At 34.0% G+C, this 26,512-nt stretch overlaps 1 protein-coding gene across 35 annotated transcripts in view; it reads left to right on the top strand.

The window, feature by feature from the left end:
• shot (dystonin-like protein short stop) overlaps positions 1-26,512 on the top strand; it is a 733,882-nt gene that overhangs the window by 517,259 nt on the left and 190,111 nt on the right. For all 35 annotated transcript variants that reach the window (XM_072531672.1, XM_072531664.1, XM_072531657.1 and 32 more), the window contains 9 exons: positions 52-196; positions 3,911-4,152; positions 4,511-4,739; positions 4,832-5,040; positions 5,443-5,678; positions 6,828-7,286; positions 7,853-8,190; positions 9,765-9,848; positions 24,011-24,232. In XM_072531672.1, the coding sequence (XP_072387773.1) occupies positions 52-196; positions 3,911-4,152; positions 4,511-4,739; positions 4,832-5,040; positions 5,443-5,678; positions 6,828-7,286; positions 7,853-8,190; positions 9,765-9,848; positions 24,011-24,232 (2,164 nt within the window). The remainder of the gene's footprint in view (positions 1-51; positions 197-3,910; positions 4,153-4,510; positions 4,740-4,831; positions 5,041-5,442; positions 5,679-6,827; positions 7,287-7,852; positions 8,191-9,764; positions 9,849-24,010; positions 24,233-26,512) is intronic.

Genomic DNA, 26,512 nt, shown 5'->3' with positions numbered 1-26,512 from the left:
TCTAGATTATACAAAAAAACTGATATTACATTGACTATAATATAATTTTAGAATGACAGATTTGGAGACCTTACTCGACTTTATCCAAAGTGCTACAAATGAGCTGAGTTGGTTAAACGAAAAAGAAGAAATTGAAGTTACCAGAGATTGGAGTGATACTAAATTAGATGTTAGAGGTGTAGAAAAATATTTTGAGGTAAGCATTTTTTTATTTATTGTCCTTTCCTTTGTTTATACATTTGAAAATTTAAAAAAAGTTCTTAGAATGTCTTTGGAAATACTTAAGTATTAGCATTTTGGCTTTTGGCTATGCGCTTTATATCATTAAACTTAAATAAAACAAATCGTGATAAAAATATCGATTTTTTTTTAGTTTGAATGGCGTCTCAATGCGAGACACTCACAAGAGACAGTTGCTGTCTAGGCCGCCTATGTGCTGTCCTCTTTTTTTCGTCATAGTCTGTCAACAATCTTAATAGTCTACTCGGATGGTTCCTGAGATAATTGAAAATCACGTGTGCTTTTTCATCCGTTGTTCTCAGATTTTTCTTTTGTTCTGATGATATGGTTCTGGACTATTTTTATTATCTTTGTATTGGATGTGCATGTTGTCCCCATGCGGCTTAGGCATATGTGAGTGTTGGTCTTCTTCGTGCTATGCCGTCCCCATTAACGGAGGTTGGCGACCACATTTTTAAAAGCTTCTCTGTCTTTTGCAACTTGGAATAATTCGTCTACAGTCATGTTTGTCCAGTCTCGAATATTTCGCAGCCATGACTTCCTCTTTCTACCTATTCCCTTTTTGCCATCGACTCTACCCTGCATAATGACCTGCAGAAGACTATATTTATTATTTCTTAGTATGTGTCCAAGGTATGCAGTCTTGCGTACTTTTATCGTTCTCAACAATTTTTTGTCTCGACCCATCCTTCTCAGCACTTCCTCATTGGTGACCCTGGCAGTCCATGGGATTCTCAACATTCTCCATTATATCCAAAGTTCAAAGGCTTCAATCTTTTTAATTATTTGCGCTTTTAGTGTCCATGTTTCTACTCCGTACAATAGTTGCGACCAGGCGTAACATTCAACAAACCTCAGTCTCAGCGCAATATTCAGATTTTTGTCACAGAACAATAATTGTTTGAATTTTAAAAACGCTGCCCTTGCCATTTCTATTCGTACCCTGATCTCTTGGTCTGGATCTAATTCTGTGTTGATGTAAGCTCCCAGATATTTATATTTTGTCACTCTCTCTATTTGCTGTCCACCAAGAGTTAGTTGTTCATTATTTATTGGACTCCTTGATATTATCATAAATTTGGTCTTATCTGTGTTGATGTCAAGTCCCATTTGAATGCATTCACTATTTATTGCATCTAGTAAAGTTTGTAGTTCTTCTATACTCTCAGCCATAATTACCGTGTCATCTGGAAATCTCATGGTGTTTATGATTTCTCCACCAATTCTTATTCCCCCTTTTCTTTCCCATAAGGCTTTTCTGAATATGACCTGTGAGTACACGTTGAAAAGCGTCGGAGACAAGACGCATCCTTGCCTAACCCCCCTCGCAATCGGTATATTATTTGTTTCTATATCGTTCACCTTTACTACTGCTTTCTGGTTCCAGTATATAGCCTTAATAAACTCAATGTCTTTTTTGTCTGAATGGATGTTTTTTAATTCATCTATTAACTTCATATGCTGCACTCGGTCAAAGGCCTTCCTAAAGTCTATGAAGCATACATATGCACTCTTGTTATATTCCCGACATTTCTGCAAGAGTACCGTCAACGCAAATAATGCCTCTCTTGTACCCATGCCTCCTCTGAAGCCAAACTGAGTTTCATGTATCTGCTCCTCACATTTCTTATAAATTCGGTTTTGAACAATTTTCAAGAGAATCTTTAAAGGGTGGCACATTAGGCTTATCAATCTATAGTCATTACATGATTTGGGATTGTTGGTTTGGGATTTGAGTGTTGGTAAAATTATACAATTTGCCATCTCCTCATCCTTGTCTACATAGGCGAGGTGCCACTCGCCTCCTAATCTCTTTTACAGATATTTGACGATCCCTTGGTCAATGAATCTGTCATCAAAAAGATGATCATGGATTTCTCTCGATTTTTCTTGGAAGCTTATATAACGCTTTAACGCTATATAAGCGTTTTAACTAAAGCGTGTTATACTAACATATTTTGTAACACCCATTATAATACGATTTCGAGTTTATAAAAGATCTATACTTTTGATTGATTTTTATTTTGTTTTTTAAGCAGCTTAACTTTGGAAATGGAGATGAGGTAATAGAATTAAGGATATATAGTAAAAATAAAAGAAAACGAATTTGGTTCGATAACAGCGTAACGGATTGGTGCGCTCATTTAATTTTGACTGATGAAAACACATGATAAATATCATAAATATTTTAAAAGTTTTTTGACGTACTATTTTTCGTTGGTTATAGTTAGAAAATATATATATTTCTTGAAATATAAATAATCAAAAGCAAAAATAAAATATTTTAACAAGGAAATTAATTTATTGAAATGAAATAACATAAAATTGTATTCTACAAAATAAAAATAACGAGATAATTGGCGTACAAAATTTAAATAAAAAATTCTAATCGTTTGTTGGACCCCCTCGTGAACGAATTAAACTTCTTACCCTATTAGGGATACTCTCAGTTAAAGCATTCAAACAATTTTGATCCAAAGTTGTCTATGTGTATTTCACAGCTTCACTTAATTGTTGAAGCGTATTCACAGCATTATCTAACACATTTAGTTATCGTGTTATAGCCCAGACATGTTCTATGCAGTTAATATCTAGTGACCGGGCTGGCCACTCCATTCTGCCAATACCGTATGCTGTAATCTTTCTTTCACAATTCTTGCCCGATGGGGAAAGGCATTGTCGTCAATAAGGACAAAAATTTCTTCGATTGGACCAGCAGATGGTACAATAGTTGGTTCTACAACCATACCTCTATATATCTGAGCCGTCATCGTAGCATTTTTCAGAACCACTAAGTCAGTGCGGTCATCAAAACAAATACTAACCCAAACGGGAATGGAGCCTCCGCCGAAAGCAGTTGTAGGCTTAATGTTCATTATATCTCTCTTCTCGTTCCCTCCAAGCCAAAATACGACTATCGGAATTGTTTATACGAAATCTAGACCCATTAAATAAACAGTTTATCCATTCGTTGATTGGCCAGTTGTGGTGTTCTTCGGCCCATTGTCTTCTCAATCTGCGATGTTCCCTGGTTAGTAATGGATGAGATGAACGTCTTCTTGCTCTTAAGCCAGTCACATGTAATCTCTTTCCAACGGTTTGGTGTGAATTATTCTTCCAGTGGCGTTACGAAATTTTCTGTTAATGCGAGAAGTAGTATATGTTGGGATCCATCTAGCAATAATTCGCATATATCGGTCATCAATAGGGTTGGTACTTCATTGTCGCCCTACATCATGAATATATCAGGCTTCACCATTTGTGACATAACGAATCCAAGCTCTATTTACAACACTTTGTGAAAAACCTAAACGTTGAGCAACTTCACGTTGCGTTAACCCTTCATTTATCTATTGCATTTGGACAATATCTAAACGTCTTCGAGGCATAGTTTATAACTAATTAATAAAAATGACTATTTAAAACAAGTGAACCGAAACTGTGTTAGTATTAAATAAAAATATACGACTTTAATACTCAACTTTTTGTTGACAGTAGCAAAAAAAGAAAAACACGGATAGCCACAATATCGAAATTTTTTATTTCGTTTAAAATTATTTTAATTATATTAAATTCCTACAGCGCATTTGTTTATGTTTTGTCTAATAATAATGTTCATTTGGAAAAAGGGAAGAAACCTACTTATAAATATGTATTTTTTATTTTCTAGAATCTTATGAGCGACTTAGAAAAACGAGAAATCCAATTCAATTCCGTCCTAGAAAGAGGTGAATGCTTAGTTCTACAAAATCACCCGGCTACTAAAGCTATCGAAGCCCACATGGCCGCCATGAACGCCCAATGGGCTTGGCTGTTACAACTAACACATTGTTTGGAAACACATCTGCTAAACACCAGAAATTATCAAGCATTCTTCAAGGATGTCCAAGCTACCGAAGAGTGGCTTAAAGAGTAAGTAACAAAATTAAATATGTTATAATTATGATCTTATGAATTGCTTTGGTTTTGAGTGTTTAAAGTAGGAAGTATTGAAATAGCTGGGTAATTAATTAAAATAGCAAACGATAAAATAAAGATATATTTGTTGTAAATAATATAAAAATCAATTGGCATAATTCATAAATTGTCATTACGTCAGAAAAACTCACTTACCTTTTGAATACTGTATGTGACAGAGAGATTAGCTGAAAAAGCAGCTTATGTGAAAACATTCTTGAACATAATAGTCTAAAATAGGTATTAAATGAGACTAGTTGACTCTTGTTTCATTAACTGCTTTTGATATTTAATTCTTTGTTTTGTATTTTAGAAAAGACGAAATCATGAATACCGAATTTAGCCAAGGCGACTTCAGTCTCGACGTTGGCGAAAAACTTCTACAGGGTATGCAAAACCTCAGGGACGAACTCAACAATTTCGGTGATCAGGTGCAAGCCTTGACTGCCCGTGCCCAAGATATAGTGCCTTTAAAACAACGTAGACAGCCCGTCACCAGACCTATGACAGTAACTGCTATCTGCAACTACAAACAGAACACTGTAAGTATCTTTACCTTTGTATTCTTTTGCTTTGGATATTAGCACATATAAATATTACATCGATTAATTTATTTTAATTAAATATTTTTTAGTTTGTAATTGAAAAGAATAAGGAATGTACATTGACGGATAACTCTGGACGTACCAAATGGCGTGTTCACAATTCTAAAGGAATCGAGTGTCAAGTTCCTGGAGTTTGCTTCGTCCTTCCACCACCAGATAAAGACGCTTTGGATGCTGCTGATCGTCTGCGACGACAGTATGATCGGTCTTTGTCTTTATGGCAAAAGAAGCAACTTAGGTATGTTAATAGCAAATACTGTAGTTTAACTGTAAATTTTTTATACTTATTGTGTAAAAGAGAAATCGTAAATTATAATTTAGCTTTTTGGTTTAATAATTATTGTAAATTACAATATGTTTCCGCTTTTATTATATTCCTCCTATCCCATTTATGGTGAGGTGCATGAAATAATGTATTTTCGCCTCTTCTTACCAAACTTCTTCGACCGACGGAGCGATCGGAATCTCGGAATTCTTTTAGTGACATATCTGAAGCGTTCTAGTTATTGCTAAGTGTTACTGTTATCTGCCGTATGCTGCTAAAATTGGCATTTTAAAAACCTATGTCAAACTGCCCCATAAACCTAGTTTTATTTGCCTAGTTTTATTATTTACTTAAAATTATCTTACCTCTTCTTAGGATGAGACAAAATATGATCTTCGCTACCATCAAAGTTGTGAAAGGCTGGGATTTACCACAATTCATTGCCATTGGCGCCGAACAAAGAAACGCCATCAGAAAGGCTCTTAACGAAGATGCAGATAAACTTATGGCCGAAGGAGATCCATCTGATCCTCAGTTAAGAAGGTTGAGAAGAGAAATGGATGAAGTTAACAGGTTGTTTGATGAGTTCGAGAAGCGTGCTAGAGCAGAAGGTAAGTAATCTCTTTTGAATTATATTCGGTAGCTGTAGTAAATGTCAGTAGTAATACACATTACTCCACTGTTTTATTCATTCGGCTTAATTTTTTCTGCACGAACCGTATTCACTTCTTACGAATTCTTCACTTCTAATGAATTCACTTCTTTTTCTAAATCTTTATGAATTTAACTGAATTTTTCTGTGTCCTGCAGTTTATCAAAATATCTGTTTTATCGAATGTTTACTGCATCATCTTTGACATTTTTACATTTTTTTCTGTTAATTAATTATCATTTGATAAATTTGTATAATCCAATTTTTGTTTTATGTTTTTTAAAGAAATGTCTACTACTGTAAAGAAGTTAATACTATAGAATGTAGAAATACTTGACGAGACAATTCGAAGGACCAGTTTTTAATTCATATATTATATTAAAAGCGTAGGCGCAAAATTTCGGGCCAATGCTTTTTAAATGCATTCTTTTTTTTTGGATCCTGAGAAAACTAATAAATATTTTTGAAAAATTTAAACGCACAATGAAAGAATACATTATTACCGAGGGCCGAAAGTCCCTGAAAACTTCTATAATGTTTATTTTAATATGTTACAGGGGTGAAAAAAAAAGAGAAAATTTAGTGTGATTTTGAATTTCAACTACCTCATTCAAAAAAACTATTTTGTTTATTCTAAGGGACTTTTGGCCCTCGGTAATAATGTAATCTTTCATTTTGCGTTTAAATTTTTCAAAAATATTTGTTAGTTTTTTCAGGATTCGAAAAAAATGAATGCATTTAAAAAGCATTGGCCCGAAATTTTGCGCCTACGTTCTTAAATTAAAATGACGCAAAAAAATATCCGACTCGAAGTGTGGCTTATGTAGGAAATATAAAATTAGCTGGTTCATACAAGAAGTTAAAAATGTAAATAGTTGTAAATATCAGTACGAGTAATTAGTAACCTTAGTATCAAGAACAGTAAAAATAGGCACTTGCCATTTATGTAATTTTCTTTGTGTGGAAAGTAACTAGGAGATGATTTCTGGTTGCCTTATCTACATTATCTAATACTTTTCCTACTTTAATAATGGTCCACAACGTTTATAACTTATTTATTAATACATATTTTAATTACTTTAAATACTAATATAACTTTTTATTGTAGAGGAAAGCAAAAACCAAGCAAGAATATTCAACACTCAGATTTCCAACCTTCAACTGGCCTTAGATGAAGCAGAGCGCATCATAAATCAACGAGTATTATCACCACTTCCGAGAGACATTGACACTCTGCAGCACCTAGTTTTAGAACACAAAGAATTCGAATCGAGACTCCAAAATCTGGAACCAGAAATAGAACAAGTCAAAGATACCTTCAGATCCATTACTCTGAAGACCCCACAACACAAGAAAGATTTAGAAAAAGTTTTGGACAAATGGAAGTACATTTGGAACACTAGCAACATTTACATTGAAAGATTGAAATGTATCGAGATAGTTCTAAATGGAATGGATGATGCCACCCAGGTTATTTCCGAATTTGAGAAGAAGTTGGCATTATTCGACGAACTTCCCAACACCAAAAAGGGATTGGAGGATGTTCATGATGATTTATTAAAACTAGGTAAGATATTTTTATAATAATATGAATAATTGGGATCGGATCCAAAGTCCTGTATATTTTAATAATCCAATTTTCTTACTACCTGTCGAATGATCTCACTATGATGGGTATTTTGATAACATTCATGGCCTATTCTGATGACAGGATTTTTGAAATGCGTGTCATGCTTATGTTCATCACACCTCACCCTGAACTCCTATTGTTTGCAATATTATTGTCTTTAAGTTATATCCATTTAATAGTATCTTCTTATCTGCTATTTTCATCAATAATTTTGTCATCATATGGCCTCTGAAACGAATATTGGATATCATCTTTGATTTTTTTTCGTAAGATGTTAAAGTATTTAACGCTTGTGCAGTTGTTTTAAAACTGTGACGTAAATCTTGCAGATGGCAAAGCACCTGAAGTATTGGTTATTTTTTGTTTACATTTATATTATTGTACCCCAATACTTTCCTTTCGCGCAATCAAATAGTTGAACGTCTTCCAGTGCCTTATAAAACAATTTTATATTTAGTTAAAAATAATGAAGACTCGATAATAATTATTTTAACTTGTTTTAGAATCCGCTGTCGGTCAGCAACAAATCGCCATGGACCAACTCAACGACGATTTCGACAACACCAGACGATTAACAGAAAAGTCGAGACCAAACCAACGCGGTCCTCACGCCGATGTCGACCGGTTGGATAAGGAAATCCAGAAATTGAACAACCGTTGGAGTAACGTCTGCGCGCAGCTCGCCGATAGGCTCAGAGGTTGCAAGCAAGCTTACGATTTATTAAAGAATTACGGCGAAGCTAAAGTGGTCGAGGATGATTGGCTGAATGAGCAGTATGGAAAGTTAGAAACTCTGCAACCTATCAAAGATCGAGCTAAGGAGCATTTAGATGCCACCAGAGTAAGTTTTTAAAATTAGAAGTGCTCTCTGTTTTATATGATTTCTACTTGTACTCAATATACAGTCTCTGCTCAATTTATTATTATTTATTATTTATATTGCTCAATTTTAAAACTTCTTTGTCCTTACAAAAAATTTAACAGGTTGACTGCGTTCCCAAAATATCTAAATCACGGAACTGTGCCTTACCGGTAGCTTGGCGCGAACACGATGCGTTACCGACCGTCGGGGACCGGTCATGACGTAACTAGTTTTTATATTTTTACAGTTCTTTAATATAAATGATACGAGTTTTAAAATCAGTTATTAAAAGTAAAAACATTTAAAAACTTACCATTGATATCCGTTTTTTGATCAGGTTTCCTAATAAGAATGTTTTAAAGTGCCAAGACAGCCTACTATTTTTTTACAGCGTTAGATTAAAAGATCAAATGACAGAAGACTGAAGAAAATGATATTTGAAAACAAAAAAATATGTAAACTACATAATATGTAATTACTTTGCCTGTTTGGTTGAATCTGTTTCTCTTAATTTATTATAGCATCCTTGGCATTGTCTTCTCCTTTTCTTTCCAGTTCCTGACGGTTAACAAAAATATGTAGAACACTTTTGGGAGTAGTGGTGTCTTCGTGTGCAACAAGGAACATCCGTGCCAACCTTCTTCTAAATTTCATTATAGATAATTTTGTGGAACAATTAATCTTGTTATAAACAATCCAGGCATTTACAATAGCTGTTCCAAGCAAAAATTCAAAGCCTAGTTTCCAGCTATTACCGGAGAGAGCCGATAGTGTATTATCATACACTGTCTGCTCACTCTGAGAAGTATTTGCATTACTAGTCGTGTTTTTACCACGATAATCGATTGTTGCTAGTATGTCCATCCACTGTACATAACTTATATAATTTAATTCCATACGATTGTGTTTTATTTGGCAGATATTGCTTTATTTGCAGTCTTCCTTGATAAGGTACTATACTTTCATCGACTACCAAAATCCGTCCTAGAGTTAATGCAGCTTGAAAATTTTTGTTCAATACTTTTAAAACTTCACCTAACTTCTAGAGCCGATCATCTTTATTACACTGCTTTTTATTACAAAAATAAACGCAACGCATCAGTAATAGGAACCTGTCTCGTCTCATGATATTAGAGAACATAGTTTTTGTCCATTACAGAATCGTCCGGATCAAAAGGATCATCCCGTTCATTTTCACTGTCACTATTTGGCAACTCTGCAAGCACATGGTCTCTTGAATCAGTTTGACTTTGGCGCGCATTTACAATATTTGGGTTATCTTTTTATATTTTTTATTTTCAACGGAAGTACTTGATTCGTTACATTCTACAGTTTTTGTTTTGTTTGTATCAGCTGTTTAAGCTAAAGACAAAATCTTTTTACCGCCAGATGACATTTTTAGACTAGTAAAACATGGACGTAAACACAACTGATATTGAAATACAAACGATACTAAACGATACTCAGTAAGGGTGTTTTAGAACAGATACCGCCTGGAACAGTAAAATTTCAATTATTAGTGACTGTCTCTAATTTTTACTTATTTTTTTCAGAATCTTCTCAACAGCGTAGTCGAGAGAGCTCCCAAGATCGAGCAAGTCAACGTAAATGGAGGACGCTTCATAAGAGAGGGCAAGGTAAACTTTACAAAAACTCACCCATCCACTACTCTAGTCTTAGGTTATTTAGTTTTCACGTGTATGAGTGGTTTGTCTGAATGGATTTGTTGTAAATATCTATTGTTATCTATAGGGTTATTTCTCGTAATTAATTTTAATTTTTTTCAAGGTACAACTTATCGATTTCTTTTCAGTATCAGTTTTTTGGTGGTAACAACTACTAAAAGTTAAAACTTACTAAAACGATTAAGGAATTTGTAGAATTTTGTTTAGTTTTTTAGGTGGTGGTAGTACCTTTCATTTACAGAATATTAACTCAAAATTAGGATTTGCGTTATCTGAGGTAGTATTAATTTTGAATATTTTTTGTTCCGCTTCTTGTATAATGATAGTGAGATTAATCTAATTTAGATACTTTAATTGGTAATCAATCCATAATTAATCATGACTAACTATAGAAAATTATGGTCTTCTTTTATGCCTTTCTTAGGTTATCTAAAGTCTTGGAATTATACAATGTTGAATAATATTTTTTTGATATATGGTTGGACAGACTACTGTCCCTGTTTTTAAACCATGAGGATTTTTATATAGTCTTTTTTTACTTCTATTGGCTGTATTTTACATTGGCTTTCGTATATAACTGCAAAATATTTCCGAATCACTAATTAGGATATTTTAAGTCACTGAAAAAAGTGCAATCCAAACAAAATTTTGTTCCATTTTTTTTAAATTGCTGATATAATTAAGATGATTTGAGTGTAGTATTTTCCACTCTTGTCTGGATTATTTGACAACGATATGATACAGTAATTTAAATTATTTTATATCATTCTGTATCTGTCCGTAACAATTTCTTCGTATCTTCGTTATTATATGAGTTACATAAGTTTATTTGCAAATGTTTACAAATTAAATAGTACAGCATACTCATTTAATTCTCTAATAAGACTTCTTATTTAAACAGTTGAGACAAGAGTTTGATAATTAATTCAGAAAATTAACAATTAATGTACCTAATCAAGAAATTTTCCTTCACTCGTACATCAGCGTCACTAGGGTTTGTCCTCTACCGAATAGTAACTTACCAAGTCTGATCTAATTCTTGAGCTCAGGTTCAAGTAGCATGAACTCCTTTAAGTTTCCAAAAAATACAATTTTTTGACAAGTCTAAGCATACAAGATACTTCAGTCTCATTTCTGTCAAAATTAGGATTAATCATAAACATATGTCAAAATACAATATCAGTGATTTCAAAATTTCTGTAATTTTCTTATTTAAAGTAACTATAAAAAAATATATTAACGCAGTAGCTACCGCACCACAATCGAGCCACCTCTTAATTACTTAATTTAAATACATTGAAACATTTGACAAATCTCTGTATATATTCTTTCAATGCTAGTGAGCCTCAGACAATCGGAAAACAATATCAAGATAAGTCACTAACCTAAAGAGTAATAAAAAGCGTTTAAAGGCTATAGCGTAAAGATGGTAAAATCTTCACTCGGCTGGATTCTTATTTGGGAAAATGTACTCTAAAGTACTTTAGAAAAATTTTTAGCCAATGTTTTAGCTCCCTAGGTGGGCCTAGTGGTCTTATATCGCAAAAAATGTGTTCTTTCGAAAAAAACAATTTCCTGATCGATCCAAATGTCCAAAACACTCAATTTTTTTTTTTCAGATTTTTTGGATCAAAATTAAGCTCAGGAAAAATATTCGATTTTGTCAAAGAATTTTTAGGTTATTTAGGTAATTTTTAGCAAACTTAAAATAATTATTTTTCGTGTATTTCTTTCGATATTTTAAATGGCGTGCTTAGATTTATCATTTTCTCTCCGGCACATCCTCAAAATTAAAAAAAAAAAAAGCGTTTTTTGGGTTTTCCTCATGTTTTAGCACATAAACTCAGCTGCTATCAGCAAATAACGGTTTTTGCTATATTTTTTCGTTATTTCTAAAAGCGGAATCAGATTTGCTATTGTTAAACCAGAACATGCTCAAAATACGACAACCCGCTTTTTTGATCGGTCTGAAAATGGCCAACATAACCCTGCTATTAGAAAAAAAAACGGAAAAAATAGGTAAAAAACCGTTCTCGTTCACATAAAATTAAGGTTATGTGCTAAAAACATGGAAAAATGTCAAAAAAGAGGGTTAGTCGTATTTTGAGCATGTTCTGGTCTGAAAATGGCAAACCTGATCGCGCCATTAGAAATAACGAAAAAATATATCGAAAATATTTATTTATTGACTTGCAGTGGAGGTTATTTTTCTAAAAACAGGGAGTAAACACAAAAAATGGGTTTTTCCGAATTTTGAGGATGTGCCGGAGAGAAAATAGCAAATCTAAACTCGCCATTCCAAATAACAGAAACAAATTCACAAAAAATAATGATCTAGAAATTTGCCAACAATTTTATAAATAACCTAAATATTTTCTGAAAAATTCCAATATTTTCCAGAGCTCAATTTTGATCCCAAAAATTCTTGTTTTTTCAGAGTTATCAATCTTAGCTAACGGATTTTAATTAAAATGTCGATTTTGAAGTTATCCAGATATCTTCTTTCTTATCCAGACTTTCTATTCAGACAATTAAACATGAAGTTTTTTAGGTTAGTGACCGAACTGTTTTTTCCCCTCCTTTTTCCTTCTCTTTTGTCATTTGACACACATCTTGACCTTGAATAATGATTATGCTGCGTTTGATAAATATATGTTCCTTAGAGTAGAGTGTCTCGTGGGGTGAAGTCGCGAGAGTTAGACACCTCTCTCGTTTTGTTGTTCTAGCTGAGTAATAATGATCTGTTTCAGCGATATTTTCTTTCACATATTAATGTAGATCATGTTCAAGATATCCTAGTCTGAGTTCTCTTGTGTTATAGCGATGATGCCACTCCATCAAGATTTCTGTTCTATCACTATTTCCTTTGACGTCATTCTGCTCTAACTCTACATCTCCATTTTATTATCCACACTTACCATTTTAGTTGGATTAGTAATTTCACCTTCAAATGAACTTTATTTTGTTCAGATTTATTGATGAAAAATTTACAAAACTTTTATTAGCACCTTTGTAAATAAAATTACGTAGCTCTTGTAACAATGTCATTACGAAGAAGAATTCAGAAACAAAATGTTGAGAAAATATTTCGCTATATATACTGTAATTGAAATTTTAATTCACTGTTTATACAAGTTATTGTATTCTTCAATCGAAGACGCAATATACTACGGTAAAATCATTGGTAAACCTCAAAACGTGACTGATAATTCGCGACTTAGAATAAAATTTAAATCACAAAATGGAACAAATTTGTTGTGCATTTTTTATACAGTGGCCGTGTAAAGTCTCCCAAACCCCATCTATTTTATAAACCATACAACTTGTATTAATAGATTTTAAAGCTACTGAACTAACTCTTCATAATTATATTGTTTTAGTGACGTAATTTTAATTGGATCATATGGCAAGTAATGCACCATTTGAAAGCACTTGTTTTAATCACTCTAAGTGATTTTTATCCCATTCTGTTTTGTCATTTCAAAATAGCCATTGTTCAAAGTTAAATGTCTACAATGAAAACATATGGATTAATGCTAATAATTTATTGATCCTCAGCGTTTAGAGAAAACGCCCGGACAAGTCAATTTATTTTTTTAATTTCCCACATTTCAAAATTTGACATGAGGGACAATTTTCTTTCAAATAAATAAATATAAGTATCAATCAGTAGACGGGAAATTTGTGTAAAAAGAAATTTGCCTGTTCGAGCATTTTCTATAAAAGCTGAAGCCTAATAAATTATTAGGGGTAAACAAATCAATATCTTTTTACGGGTATCATTGAACATTGAACAATTACCATTTTGAAACTGTGCTACTTATTTGCACAAAACTATAGAAAATCGCAAGTAACACAGGAGATTTCAAATAATGTATTACTTGCTATATGATAAAATTGCTATATTTAAAATGAACTTACAAAATGGCGCCAGTTTGGCATTTTTAATACAGATATGAAAGTGGTTTGGTTTAGTTAGCCAAATATGTATTATTCTAAGTTTTACGGTTCAAAAGATACTTAGTGGTGGGGCAGACTTGTTGATAAATGTTTTTAAATAGGAAATTTTCTAAAAATTTGGGCAAAATCTATTCCAGCTTAATTGGAACGAAGCTTATTTGTGTTTAACGTCATTTTTAAATGTGGATTGATTTTCTAACAACAGCCAAATAGTATCTATATTAGCATTAAATTCTTTACTTGTAAAATAATATTTAATTAATATCGCTTTTCTGTTTATCTATAAGTAAATGTTAGAAAACATTCAAGTAGTTGGTCGATTAATCGATTTGTATAAATTTGTGATTAACGGGAATAAATTTTTTTAAAGTCGCAATACTGGAAAAGAAGTTATACACAATATTACATTAGAATCGAAACACTTCTTATCCAGCATTGTGTATTGGTTAGGTAATTTTTATTTTTTGAGAAAATAATACCATTACATAAGTTTAAGAGGTTACATTTTTATTAATAGACACACTTTATTTTAATATTATTCTTTAATTTTAGCAAATATTGATGGTGCTTTACAGTATTTCCTCAAAAAATTAAAATTGACTAACTTGATTTAGGAAACACGATCATCTGTAGGCTAAAATATAGATATTTTATAAGAAAATGCTTCATTAATAATATTGGCCAGTGGTAATAGTTCATATTACTGCTGCTCAATTTGACATAAATTCAAACTCATGTTCTTTCATTTCAAATTATAAATGGTGAATGTTTTATTGTAGTGTCTTTGATTTTTAGATAGAATATTTATTAAATTAGATACAACATAATTAAAGGAGATATCTACAAGTTTATTATAACAACTGAGTTCTAGTTTGTACCTTGTGGTATGTTTGTGTGTGAATAAGGCTGATGAAAATTGATTCTTCGTTTTAGTTGGCGGAGATTTCTTCATTAGTTTGTCCTATATATTTTTGATCACAAGTTCCACAAAATATACTCTAAACTTCTGATTTTTGTAATGAAATGATTTTCTTTTTTGAAGGACAAAGTTGTACCGGTTTCCTAAGATTAATTCTTCATGATCTGGACCACTAGGAATGGCACACAAAAATAGCGCCCATGTTGGGCGCCATTTTTGTGTACCGTGCTTAGTGATCTAGCTTATGAATAATTAATATTAGGACACCGGTATACAATAGGTACGAATGCTTCATTGTTCAGTACTGGTAGATTTTGGGCGGGATGTTTTAAAATTTTATAAAATAACGAAATTTGGACAAAATGTAACGTATCGGACTTTTGATACTCTACAAAGTTAAAAGCACTAACTCTGTCCGTAAGTGGATCTCCTAACTTGTGTATTTTTGGACACAAGGTACAGCTTACAACATTTTTCTCATATTTCTCTTGTGGGATAAGGCTCTTTTAAACTTTCTCACGTAGCGTAGACTTTCTTTATTATTTCTTTAGGAGTCTTCACCACTAAAGAAATAGTATATGGTTGGATCTTGCTTTGTCGGTATCATGTCGATATTTCTTTGGTAGCCTTGTGTCTTCAAATTTTTTCTAAATGCCAGTATCATATTAGTGATCTGCTTTCTATATTTGTTACCAGAGAACCATCGGCGGTTTATATCATCATTCCCAATTTTATCTCTACGAGATACTCCCAATGATATTTGAAATGCATCCATTCCGATTGCGCCATACACTGATCCACACCCATTCTCATAAATGTTCTTTCCCATTGCCTCAGACACTTTGCAACATTCCCAGATTGTAAAGATAATCAATGAACTATCCTAGCATCATTAAACTCAAATTGGAAACGCAAATGAAATCTTCAGTGCTATCCTTTTATTTCAAGACTCAAGAATTGTCAAACTCTTTTTAATATTGTATTGTTTCTGGTAAACTTTTGGTTAAGCTCATTTTAATCTTTTAGGTATTGTTTAGTTTGAGTTTGCTTCCTTTTAATTCAATGTACGCACTATGCTTTTATCATTTTCCGTGAGGACTTGTTAAATTTGATCTCCTGTCACAAGCGTACACAAGATTTAGAGTTTTCTCTTTTGTTCTCTAAGATTGCAATTTTGCTGTTTAAACAATCTTAAAATCAAAGATACTACAAAAACATTCACCATCAGTAATATTCGGAATATAAAAGTATACATATATATAAACGTGAAAGTATTTATTTATAATCAAAAATAAGACGTGATAATTTTTTTTACCTAGGATAGTAATAATATCACAGAACTTTCAAATAAGTAAGTTTTGTATCCTGGTAACGGATACAAAATATAAATGTGGAGTAAACAATTATTAAGCTTAATTGTTAATGTTCTGCATTTGTATCTAAAAATTTGAATTCTCGTCCCACTATATCAGTTTCGTAGTATCAGTTGTTGCTAATCAGCGCAGTAGCTTGAATACAAACTCGAAGACAGAAAGGCACTTACTATAGTGCCTACTAGGAATCGGACAAAAATTATGTAGTCGCTTAAAGATATTTGAAGTGTTTTCAAGTCCTTAACGGTTAATTTATACCGTTAATAGTGACGTGGTTTGTGTGGGGGTTAGCATGGTGATTGGCGCGGGGATTGGCACGAACATTTTTGACAGTAGGATTTTGATTGTCGGGTGGAACGGACGATATTTTCTTTAAGAGGTCTCCAAATCCAAGGTAACCGTATGCCGTCATCTCTTTTATTGAGACAATGATGTTCTGAATTCAAGTCTTTATCCATTATCTGGTTGTCTTCCCCGAGTTGTTTGATGGAGTTGGGATTTCTAAATAGAATAAGTTGAGTTTTTATTGGATTGAAGGTTATTTTCCATTTGTTGCAACACCTGACGATGGAATCGAGGTGTGCTTGAACCTTGTCGAATACAAATCGTTTCCTTCCATACTGGTAGGGAAGTCCTGCTCAGAATAGGGCCGTGCGCCAGCACATAGAAGATTGTTTTCGGATCTGTTGTTGGGGAGAGTTAGGCCGCTCTTGTAAACTGTATAAAGTATAGGCGCTAGTATTGAGCCCTTTGGAACTCCTGCTTGAGGAATGAAGAGAATGAATAGTTTGTCAGTCACTTTGACACGGACAGTTCGAGCAGAGAGATATGCGCGTATTCTTTAGGAACGGTATTAACACCAACGCGTAGTGGAGATTTTTGATTAGTCTGAGTGACAGTTATTCAGAAGTTATGATAATTGCCAACCTCCGCAAAGAAGAAAAATTATATGGTGCATGGTTCGAGCCATACTGCAGCAAGAAACTTTCCTAATATACTAGTATAAAACTCAGAGTGAATCTGCAACTTTGAATCAGTGAATCGAGTTGATCGATGGATTAGTGGTACGCTGATTCCCACAGTGAAAATCTTTCAACATAATACAGTTATACACATTACTACAATTTCTGTATTGATTTGATTAATCGTTTCTTTTTATAAAGTATTTGTCAGAAAGTTAATTTTATTGCTTTTTGTTCATATCACTTAACATTTATCTAATTAATAATTTATGAAGTGTTATAATAAAAGTTAATTAAGAGATCAGTTCTCTTGTACTTCTCCGAATTTAAATGGTGTCGATTGAACAACTATCAAACATAATTATCAAAATGCAATAAATATTTGTTGTAATAAAATTGTTTTATACTTTTTAATTTGATAAATTAGATATTTTTGGTTATAAATAAATACATCAAAAAGACTTAATCGTACGGGGTTATTGAAGTTTAGATTATGGAATCTTTGTTTAAGTTTTAATTTGGTAAATATTTTTTTCAAATGTACATACGTATCTACGGTTATGCAGATAATTTTGCAAATTTGTGAAGATTATCAACTAAATTTGAAGATTTTATATAATTTATGTGGTGGTTATTTCATAAATGTTTCTTTAAAAAGTGATATTTAAATCTGACCTGACTTCTTTATTTTTATCTCTAATTAACTGTCCATGGTGTTATAATTAAAGTAGATTTTCATTTGTTAGCTGTCTTTCGACGAATATTTACATTTGACTATTTTTACTTCATGAAGATTTCTTATCAGAGAACTAGCAACTGTATTTTTTCGATAATTTCTCCTATAATAAAACCTTGTTCTTCTGCTTTAATAGTTTCTGTAATATTTTTTGATCTTTCATTCAATTCAATTTGTCTGAGGGGGGTTTTGAAATTTTTTTATGCTATCTCCATTTTGAGTTCCTAAAATTTGGGTTTTAGTTTAATTTAAAGTACTAAAGATAGCAGTGTCAAAGATTCAGGTATCTATTATCCTGCCCACCAACTAAAACCACCCTCTCTTACTTGTGCGCATTTGACTGTCGCACGTACCGTACTCAGAAAGTGGGGTGGCCGCTGTAAGGCTGACGACATTTTTGGAACACTCCCTTCTCTTATCTAGATCTTATCTATTGTTCTGAAGCTATTTTCTTGTGGCATTTTAAAGTAAAGTATTTTAATGGGAATAAGCCACAATTGAAGGTTAAAATAAGTTTATTGACGTTTGACATTAATCCAACTTGTAAATATAATACAGTTTGGAGATGGCTATCGCCGTATTCCCGTTCTCCTCCGCAAATCCTGCCGGTCCAAGTCATGCTCCTCCTCCAAACTTCTCGATTCCATCGCTCTTAATTCCTTCATTCCATGAGCGTCGAGTTCTACCTCTTTTTCTTCTTCCAGGGGGCTTCCATTTGTGAAGATTTTGGGACCATCGTTCGTCAGGCATTCTCAATAGGTGTCCAAACCATTTTGAACCTCTTCTTTCTATTCTGTCAATGACCGTTTCTGTAGTATTCATGTTATTTCTTATAGATTCGTTGGTCTTCCTTTCCTGCCTTGATGCTCTAGCACTTCTTCTTAAATAATCCATTTCAACTGCCAACAATCTTCTCTACAGGTCTGCATTAATTGTCCATACTTCAGAGCCATAACAAAGAACTGATTCAACCGTGGTTTGCCCTATTGTTTTTTTGTTCCTTTTGGAAATGTTGCGATCCCACCATAAGGAGTTCAGACATCCTACAATTTTACGTCATTGATTAATTCGGTGTTTAATTTCGGTTTCTCCCAAGCCAACTAAATATTCTGTTTTCTTCATGCTGACTTATAACCCCCATTTTACATATTCTCTGTATAGACGCTTTATCATAAATTCTAGATCATAAGAATCTTGAGCTAGGACGACTTGGTCATCCGCAAAATTCAGGGAGAACAGTACGTCATTTCCTATGGGGATCCCCATTCCCTGGCAGTGGTTTTTCCAATTTTGGAGGACTGCCTCAATATATAAATTAAACAGTAAGGGTGACATACTGCATCCTTGTTTTAGTCCTTTAGTTACTTTTATTGGCTCTGATAGTCTATTTCCGATTTTTAGGTAAGCAGTGTTATCCTTGTATACTTCTGTGATTATTCCTAAAAGGTATGGACTAATGTTGTAAAGCTTGCCACAATTAAGTCTTTGAACTGTAGCATACGCCTTTTCTAGGTCGATGAAGGCTAGATGTACTTCGGTACCCACCGCTATTCTTTTTTCTATTAATTGTTGGAGTATAAACAAGTTATCAGTGCAAGATCAAAGATCAAAGATTCAAACGTCAATAAACTAATTTTAACCTTCAATTGCGGCTTATTTCCATTAAAATAGTAATTAGATCTTATCTCTGTCGTTGGCCTGGTTGGTGTTTCTTTCTTCTTCTTCCTTTTTAATGATGTACTTCCCGTCATCTTCACGATCTTCTCTCTTACAGTCACAGGGTTCATACCTATTTCTTTATACATTCTGTTTCTCTCCACTGTACTTCTATTACACTCCAGCATTGTGTGAGTAACAATGTCGGAATATTCGCAGTATAGGCATTTATCTGTATCTGTCTTTCTGAACCTATGAAGATACGCTCTAAAACAGACAATCCACCAAGTCCCTTAGGCTCGGGATCAGCATCTTGGTCCACTGGGCAACATCTACCTTGTTGTTCCCCTCTTCTTGCCATCTTTCCATTGATCTTTCCCTTTCTTCTTTTTTTTATAGCTGTTGTCAAATGCTCTCTTCTCTCATAGAGATGTCTCTTTTCTACTGCTAACACATGCAGAGGAACACAATCCGTGATAGTCCACAAGGCCGCCGCAGATATAGTCCTGTATGCGCATGCTACTCGCAACAGACTCGTTCCGTCTACTTTTGTCATAATCCTAATATTAGGTATCTATATCTAAATATAATGAAAAATATTTTTAATTATTGTGTATTTATACAATGCCACAATTATTATGGGTGTGCCACAGGTCAAAAAATGTCGATTTTATACCCTTAAAGATTTTTTGCCCACATAGTCCGGTAGCTGTATGTATGGAAGAGTGGATAGTTGAAAACTATTCTATTTTATGTCAAATTTTTCACTAAACACGAATATGTAGGTCCCCCATCTCAAAAAGTGGTATCAACTTTTATAAACAAATCTTTTATTAATTTTTCAGATTTTAATATTTTTTTACTTTCATATATTTCCCATCGACTTTGAATTGATTCTCTAAGGGGAATAATTGCAAGATGAGCATGACTCTACTCATTAGCTTGCAATGAAGCTCTTCCTGTTATTCTATTTCTTGGCGTTAAAATTCCATAGTTCCTGCAATATTGGGGATATAATTGATTATACATAGTTAGATCAGACTTAAAAATAACCATTTTAAAGAAATCTACATATTTAACAGAGAAAGTGTATTTTTAAATAGACTATTTAGTTTATAGATGACAAGACGAAATATATATAAAAAATTTATTTTAACAAGACCTAACCCTTCCACACAACACTTCACTCAATTAATGTATATAAATATGCACTTTAGCACTATAAATCTTGGGTCAGTGGAGGGCTTTTTCTAAAAATTAGCTTTAAAGAATTTAGAATCTTCTCTTAAAATTTGCAATATAGAATGTGTATGTGTAATGTGTAAATTAAAAAGTACAGCCGTTCAAGTATCGTATATAACATATAACTAAACCTTTATTAATTTAATAAAGCGATAGCGGCTTTCGCTAAAAGATTTTGTCTTTTAAACCTTTATTACACTTGATATTACTGGCATTATCTATATTATTTGTTTTTGGCATTTATATTTCCAATCGGAAAACCGATTTCAAAAAAAATATCTGAAATAATTGTGAAAATGATCTGTAACCTATAAATGTTGTTTGTAATTGGCGATAGGAAAGAATATAAATTTGACAGCTGTCTGTTAAATTCTATTGACACACCAATAGAATTTAACAAGTCAACTTGTTAAATTCTATTGATGTGTTTGCTACACAATGGACTACCTAAGTCTGACGTCACAATGGACGGGGATCTTAAAAATCTTTCCAAACATTTCTAATCTGTGTGTATTTGCCCCATAAGAAGTTGGAAATATTGGTTTCCCGCCCAATATGACGTCAGAGCTTAGATAGTCCATTTGCAGACTTACAGATGTCTAAACTTTACTACACACACATGTCGTCCACAGTTGTTTTATTAATCGTTTTACGTTTTAAATATCATAGCTATTTCCGTGATCTATCAGATATTATTGTTAAACCTCTTGAATTATCCAGTCCAAAATCTTTGATGTTTAATCTTATAAAAAACTTTTTAGTGCTCTTTATATCCCGTGCCATCGTATGTTTTAAAATTAACTCCAGTCATAATAAAATCTCAAGTATATATTTACCATAAACTCTTATCTAGATAAATTACCACCAAATAAAATTAACATGTGGTAAAATATGTTACGCCTAATAAACCGATCTAGTGGATACGTTTCAGTTGTTCGATAACCACGTTATCTTTAATAAAAGTTTAGAGAACTGTTACTAGTATGTACCTACTTAATATTAATAATCTCCATTTTGTCATAGTCATCATCATCATTGGTGTTACAGCCCTATAAAAGAGCCTCGACCTTCCCAAGTCTATTACGCCAGTCAGTTCTATCCATTGCCAACTGTTGCCAGTTTGATGCGCCTATTTTTCTACCATCCTCATCTACACCATCCCTCCATCTGAGTTTTGGCCTACCCCTACTTCTACTTCTCACAGGTTGTAACATAACGATTCTTCTAGGAGGGTTGTTCTGCTGTGATCTTGTCAGATGTCCTGCCCATCTTAGTCTTCCTATTTTTATAAAGGATACTAGTTGTACCTCCTTCTCCAAACACCATTTTCACAGATGCCACCGAATATTCTTCTCAGGATCCTTCGTTCAAATATAAGCAGGAGGTTTTCATCTGCCTTGGAAATGGTACATGTCTCCGAACTGATTGTATAAGGGTTTTGTGTATGGTTATTTTTGTTTTTTGGCTTAAGTTTCTGCTTCTCATATGTCTACTCAGTCCAAGATAGCATTTGTTTGCTAGGATTATTCTTCGTTTGATTTCTTCCGTCATGACGTTCTCCTTGGTTTTCAGGGAGCCTAAGTATATGAATTTGTCCACCACCTCAAAGGTACAATTATCAGCCGTGAATTGGTGGCCCATGTTTCTGGCTCTATTGTTGGGTGTTGATGCCATTATCTTAGTTTTCTCCTCATTTACTTGCAGGCCTATGTTTTTTGAAGCGTTTGACAAGGTGGTATACATTTCTTCTAGCTTGCGTGTTGTGCGGGCAACTAGGTCAACATCATCTGCATATACCAAAATTTAGGATGGTTTATTAAAAATGTTGGCGTGTCTCCAAAAAGGAGACACGCCAGCGCATCTCCCTGTCGCAGCCCAAAATGCGTTTCAAATGCCTGTGATTATTCGCCCTGTATTTCGACTTTGCAAACAACTTTACGCATTGTAGCCTTAACCAATCTTATCAATTTATCGGGATGTGGAATTCATCCATGGCTTCATACAATTTATTTCTTAGGACACTATCATAGGCCGATTTAAAATCTACGAAAAGATGGTATGTGTCGATATTGAATTCATTGGTTTTTTCCAGTATTTGCCTTAGCACAAAGATCTGGTCTGTTGTTGATCGACCAGGCTTAAAACCACTTTCATATTCGCCAAGAAGCTTCTCTGAATATGCATTCAGGCGACCATATAATTTTGTCATATTCCATATTTGCAACCATCGTCATCATTCTGGCTACAACCCTGTGTGGGACCTAGCCTCCTCAAGAATTTCTCTCCAGTCTCTCCTATCCATCGCCATCCTTCGCCAAGCACGTATTCCCATTGTCTCACATCTTCCTCGATGTTATCAAGGAACCTTGTTCTGGATCTTCCTAGTTTTCTTTGAACAATAGGTCTATCAAGGAACGTTTTTCTAGTTGAGCAAGTTTTTTCCATCCGCATTACATGCCCTGGCTCTCTCAGATATATTTGCAATACCCATATTTATTAATCACATTGGCTTCCCTTAGCTTTCCACTTTTTTAGTAATGCTTCAGATTGGACCAACTTTTATCAAGTTCTAATCGGTCATTCAAGAGGACCAAGTTTATCATAGTCATAGAAAACTTCTGAAACTAAATTTAAGATGCTGACTTAAACTACGTTTTCCCTCCTGTATTATAACAACTCATAAGAACAGAAAAGGCAAACTTTTAATAATCTTGTAAGTCGCTTTATCACTCACTTCATCTAGTCAGAGCTTTTTCTCACTCTTTCACTCACTTTGCTAAGTTACCCCAAACCCATTAGCCAATGATACTGTAGATCACTCTAAAAAAATATAAAAAATGATAAATAATTAATTCGTAAATAGAACAAATATTTGTTTTTCTGTAGAGAAGTGAACTAAAAAAACCTGATCATGCGCAATTAAGAAATGTGAACCTAATGTAATGGTATTCGATAATACAATATGATACACTGATATCTATACAAATACCATACAATATCATAAATTAAAATCGCTACTTATAGTGTATGTATATAAGAAACATGAAAACATTTTGTACATTATGAGTTTTTATTACCAAGAACAACTTCATTTACCTCCGATTAGTCTTTTTCTCTCACACACACGTTTCTATAAATACAAAACCCAAAAAAACATCACTCGCTTACAATTCGTCACACATAACTATATATTCACCCTATTTATATCACCATAGCACTGACTTGACTAACCTAACCTAACATAACCTCTCTAACCCTAACACCAGATATGGAGCAAAGGGGCGCAGAAGTTCCGCGAAGCTCTGCTCGAGTACCAGCCTTCTCTCGATGCCAATGCTGCGGTCTGGAACAGCAGGCAGCCTTCCGGAGCCGATCTCGTGGCCAAAGAGCTGGACGAGTTCAATGAGAGGTACCAGTACTTGGTGGACTTCTTGTATGACCGGCTGAGGCAGATTGCTGACAAGTGCAAAGGGGATATAGTTACACTGGTAAGTGATTTTTTTATTATATTATTTTTGTTGGCGGTTATGGTTATTACATCTTTATTGATCAGTTTGAGTCGAATATATACCTATTTAAATTATTTTCTTTTAATATTAAAGCGATATAAGTTAGTTTATTCGGTTAGAAAAATTACTTTATAGACATTCCTAAAGGCTATTCAACCGATATTCATACTTATTCTAACTATTCATACCAATGAATCATCCAGAATATAAATTCTGCAAGTAACTGAACTTTTATAAGTTTTTTATCAAGTTAAATCCTATATGTCGTCATCATCCAGCCTCTTAGGCATCTTCCTTGTGTTTCTAATCCCGTCTATATTGCGCCACTCTCATCCAGTTTTTATTTTGTCTTCTTAAGTCGTCAGCCCATCGTGTAAGAGCTCGACTGACGCTACTCTTTACTGCACTGGCTTAACACATTTACGTCCTTAAATAATTCTTTTTTAAAAGGTAAAAGAAATAATAAGTTAGACTTACTCACAATCAATTTAATTTAACTAATCGGACAATAGTTGTCCGATTAGTTAAATTAAATTGATTGTGAGTAAGTCTAACTTATTATTTCTTTTACCTTTTGAAATGGACTCACACAAGCAACACATTCATGATTTTAATTCTTTTTTGTTTGTTACGAAATAGTCGATTTCGTTCATTTTGTTTCCATCAGGGCTCTTCTGTGGTTTTTCTTTTTAAAAAAGCTGTTCATTTGATAGAGATAGATTGTTTTCCAAAAGGAAAGTTAACCTCTATCATTTCTGCCTTCGTTTCCAAAATTTCCCAATATTATTTCAGAGGATTCTTCCTTAGTGCCTATTTTGGCGTTGAAATCGCTACCTATTAATAAGAAGTGGCCAGGATTTTCCTTGATTGCACAGGATATTTGACTGTGAAATATTTGGACTTCTTCGTCTGGATATCCTGTAGTAGGGACGTACACTTGAACGATCTTTAGGATATATCTTACACTTATTTTGATGTTTAAGTAGACTACCCTTCTTTAGACTTGGTTTATTGATAAAATTATCATCGTTTCTTTACTTACTCGGTAAGGCGAAATGCGTGCGTCGTTCGCTCACGAGGCGGCGACTATCATGATATTCTTGTTGTGCCGTTCGTCGGTTTCATGGTTCCGATAATGCTTGCCTTTCGGATACCCGGCTAGCGTTCGTGTGCTTCCTTTTGAGCTTTAACTTACCTCCATCCTGATTCGATTCGAGGACACTGCTAGGCGGGGAGTTTGACTGGGGCGGTACATCTGTCAAAGAATAACGCAGGTGTCCTAAGGCCAGATCAGCGAAGACATAAACCTCGCGTAGAGCAAAAGAGCAAAAGCTGGCTTGATCCTGATGTTCAGTATGCATAGGAACTTAGAAAGCACGGCCTATCGATCTTTTTGGCGAGTTTTCAGCAAGAGGTGTCAGAAAAGTTACCACATGGATAACTGGCTTGTGGCGGCCAAGCGTCCATAGCGACGTCGCTTTTTGATCCTTCAATGTCAGCTCTTCGAGGAATCGCAGGTTTGGACATTTGGTTGACGCACCTACTCGAGCGAGTAATGGTTGTTCGAAGCTACCATCCATGGAATTATGCCTGAACGCCTCTAAGGCCGTATCCTTTTTAGTCAAAGGTGGCAACGATATCTCTTGGAGTTCCGAGAGTCGAAAGGCTCAAAACAATGTGACTTTACTAGGTAGTCGTAGTTCGCTACGATTGTCGCACGAGCCCTTATTTCCGTTGAGATTATCGGTTTACGGTGGGATCGATCCTTGCCAGTAGACCAGATCTTTAGACGGACGAACATGGGTATTATAAACTTTTCGAGGTTGGAACTCGGAATTATCTGTAGATTATTACACAATTATGTTAGCAATTCTTTTGTGAATAAAGAAACCGACGCCTCCGAACGTCGATTCTTCTATTCTTCTTCTTTGTAGTACCATAAATGGCCTGATGAGAGTGTGATAAGACCCTCTCCATTTTTTATTACTTCACTGATACCCACAATATCCCAATTCACTTTTGCGAGTTCTTCCTCCACTTCTTCGAGTCTTTACTCGGTAGAGAGTGTTGAGGTGTATATTTTTGACGCACTTTGATTAGGGTTGGTTTACAATGGTCAGGTTTTTGGTACTTAAATATCGTGCTTGCTTTGTATGTTGGTGAGTATTTATATTTATTCAAACGAGTAGCTGAGGACCGTTGGTCGATTCCTGTAGAGCCCCGCGTAGAGGAACAAGGCTGATATTCAATGAGACTTCG

Source organism: Diabrotica undecimpunctata, chromosome 5 (assembly GCF_040954645.1).
Source record: "Diabrotica undecimpunctata isolate CICGRU chromosome 5, icDiaUnde3, whole genome shotgun sequence".
Classification (NCBI taxonomy): domain Eukaryota; kingdom Metazoa; phylum Arthropoda; class Insecta; order Coleoptera; family Chrysomelidae; genus Diabrotica; species Diabrotica undecimpunctata.
Note: the sequence above shows the minus strand (reverse complement) of the source record. Positions and strands in the feature narration are given on the sequence as shown.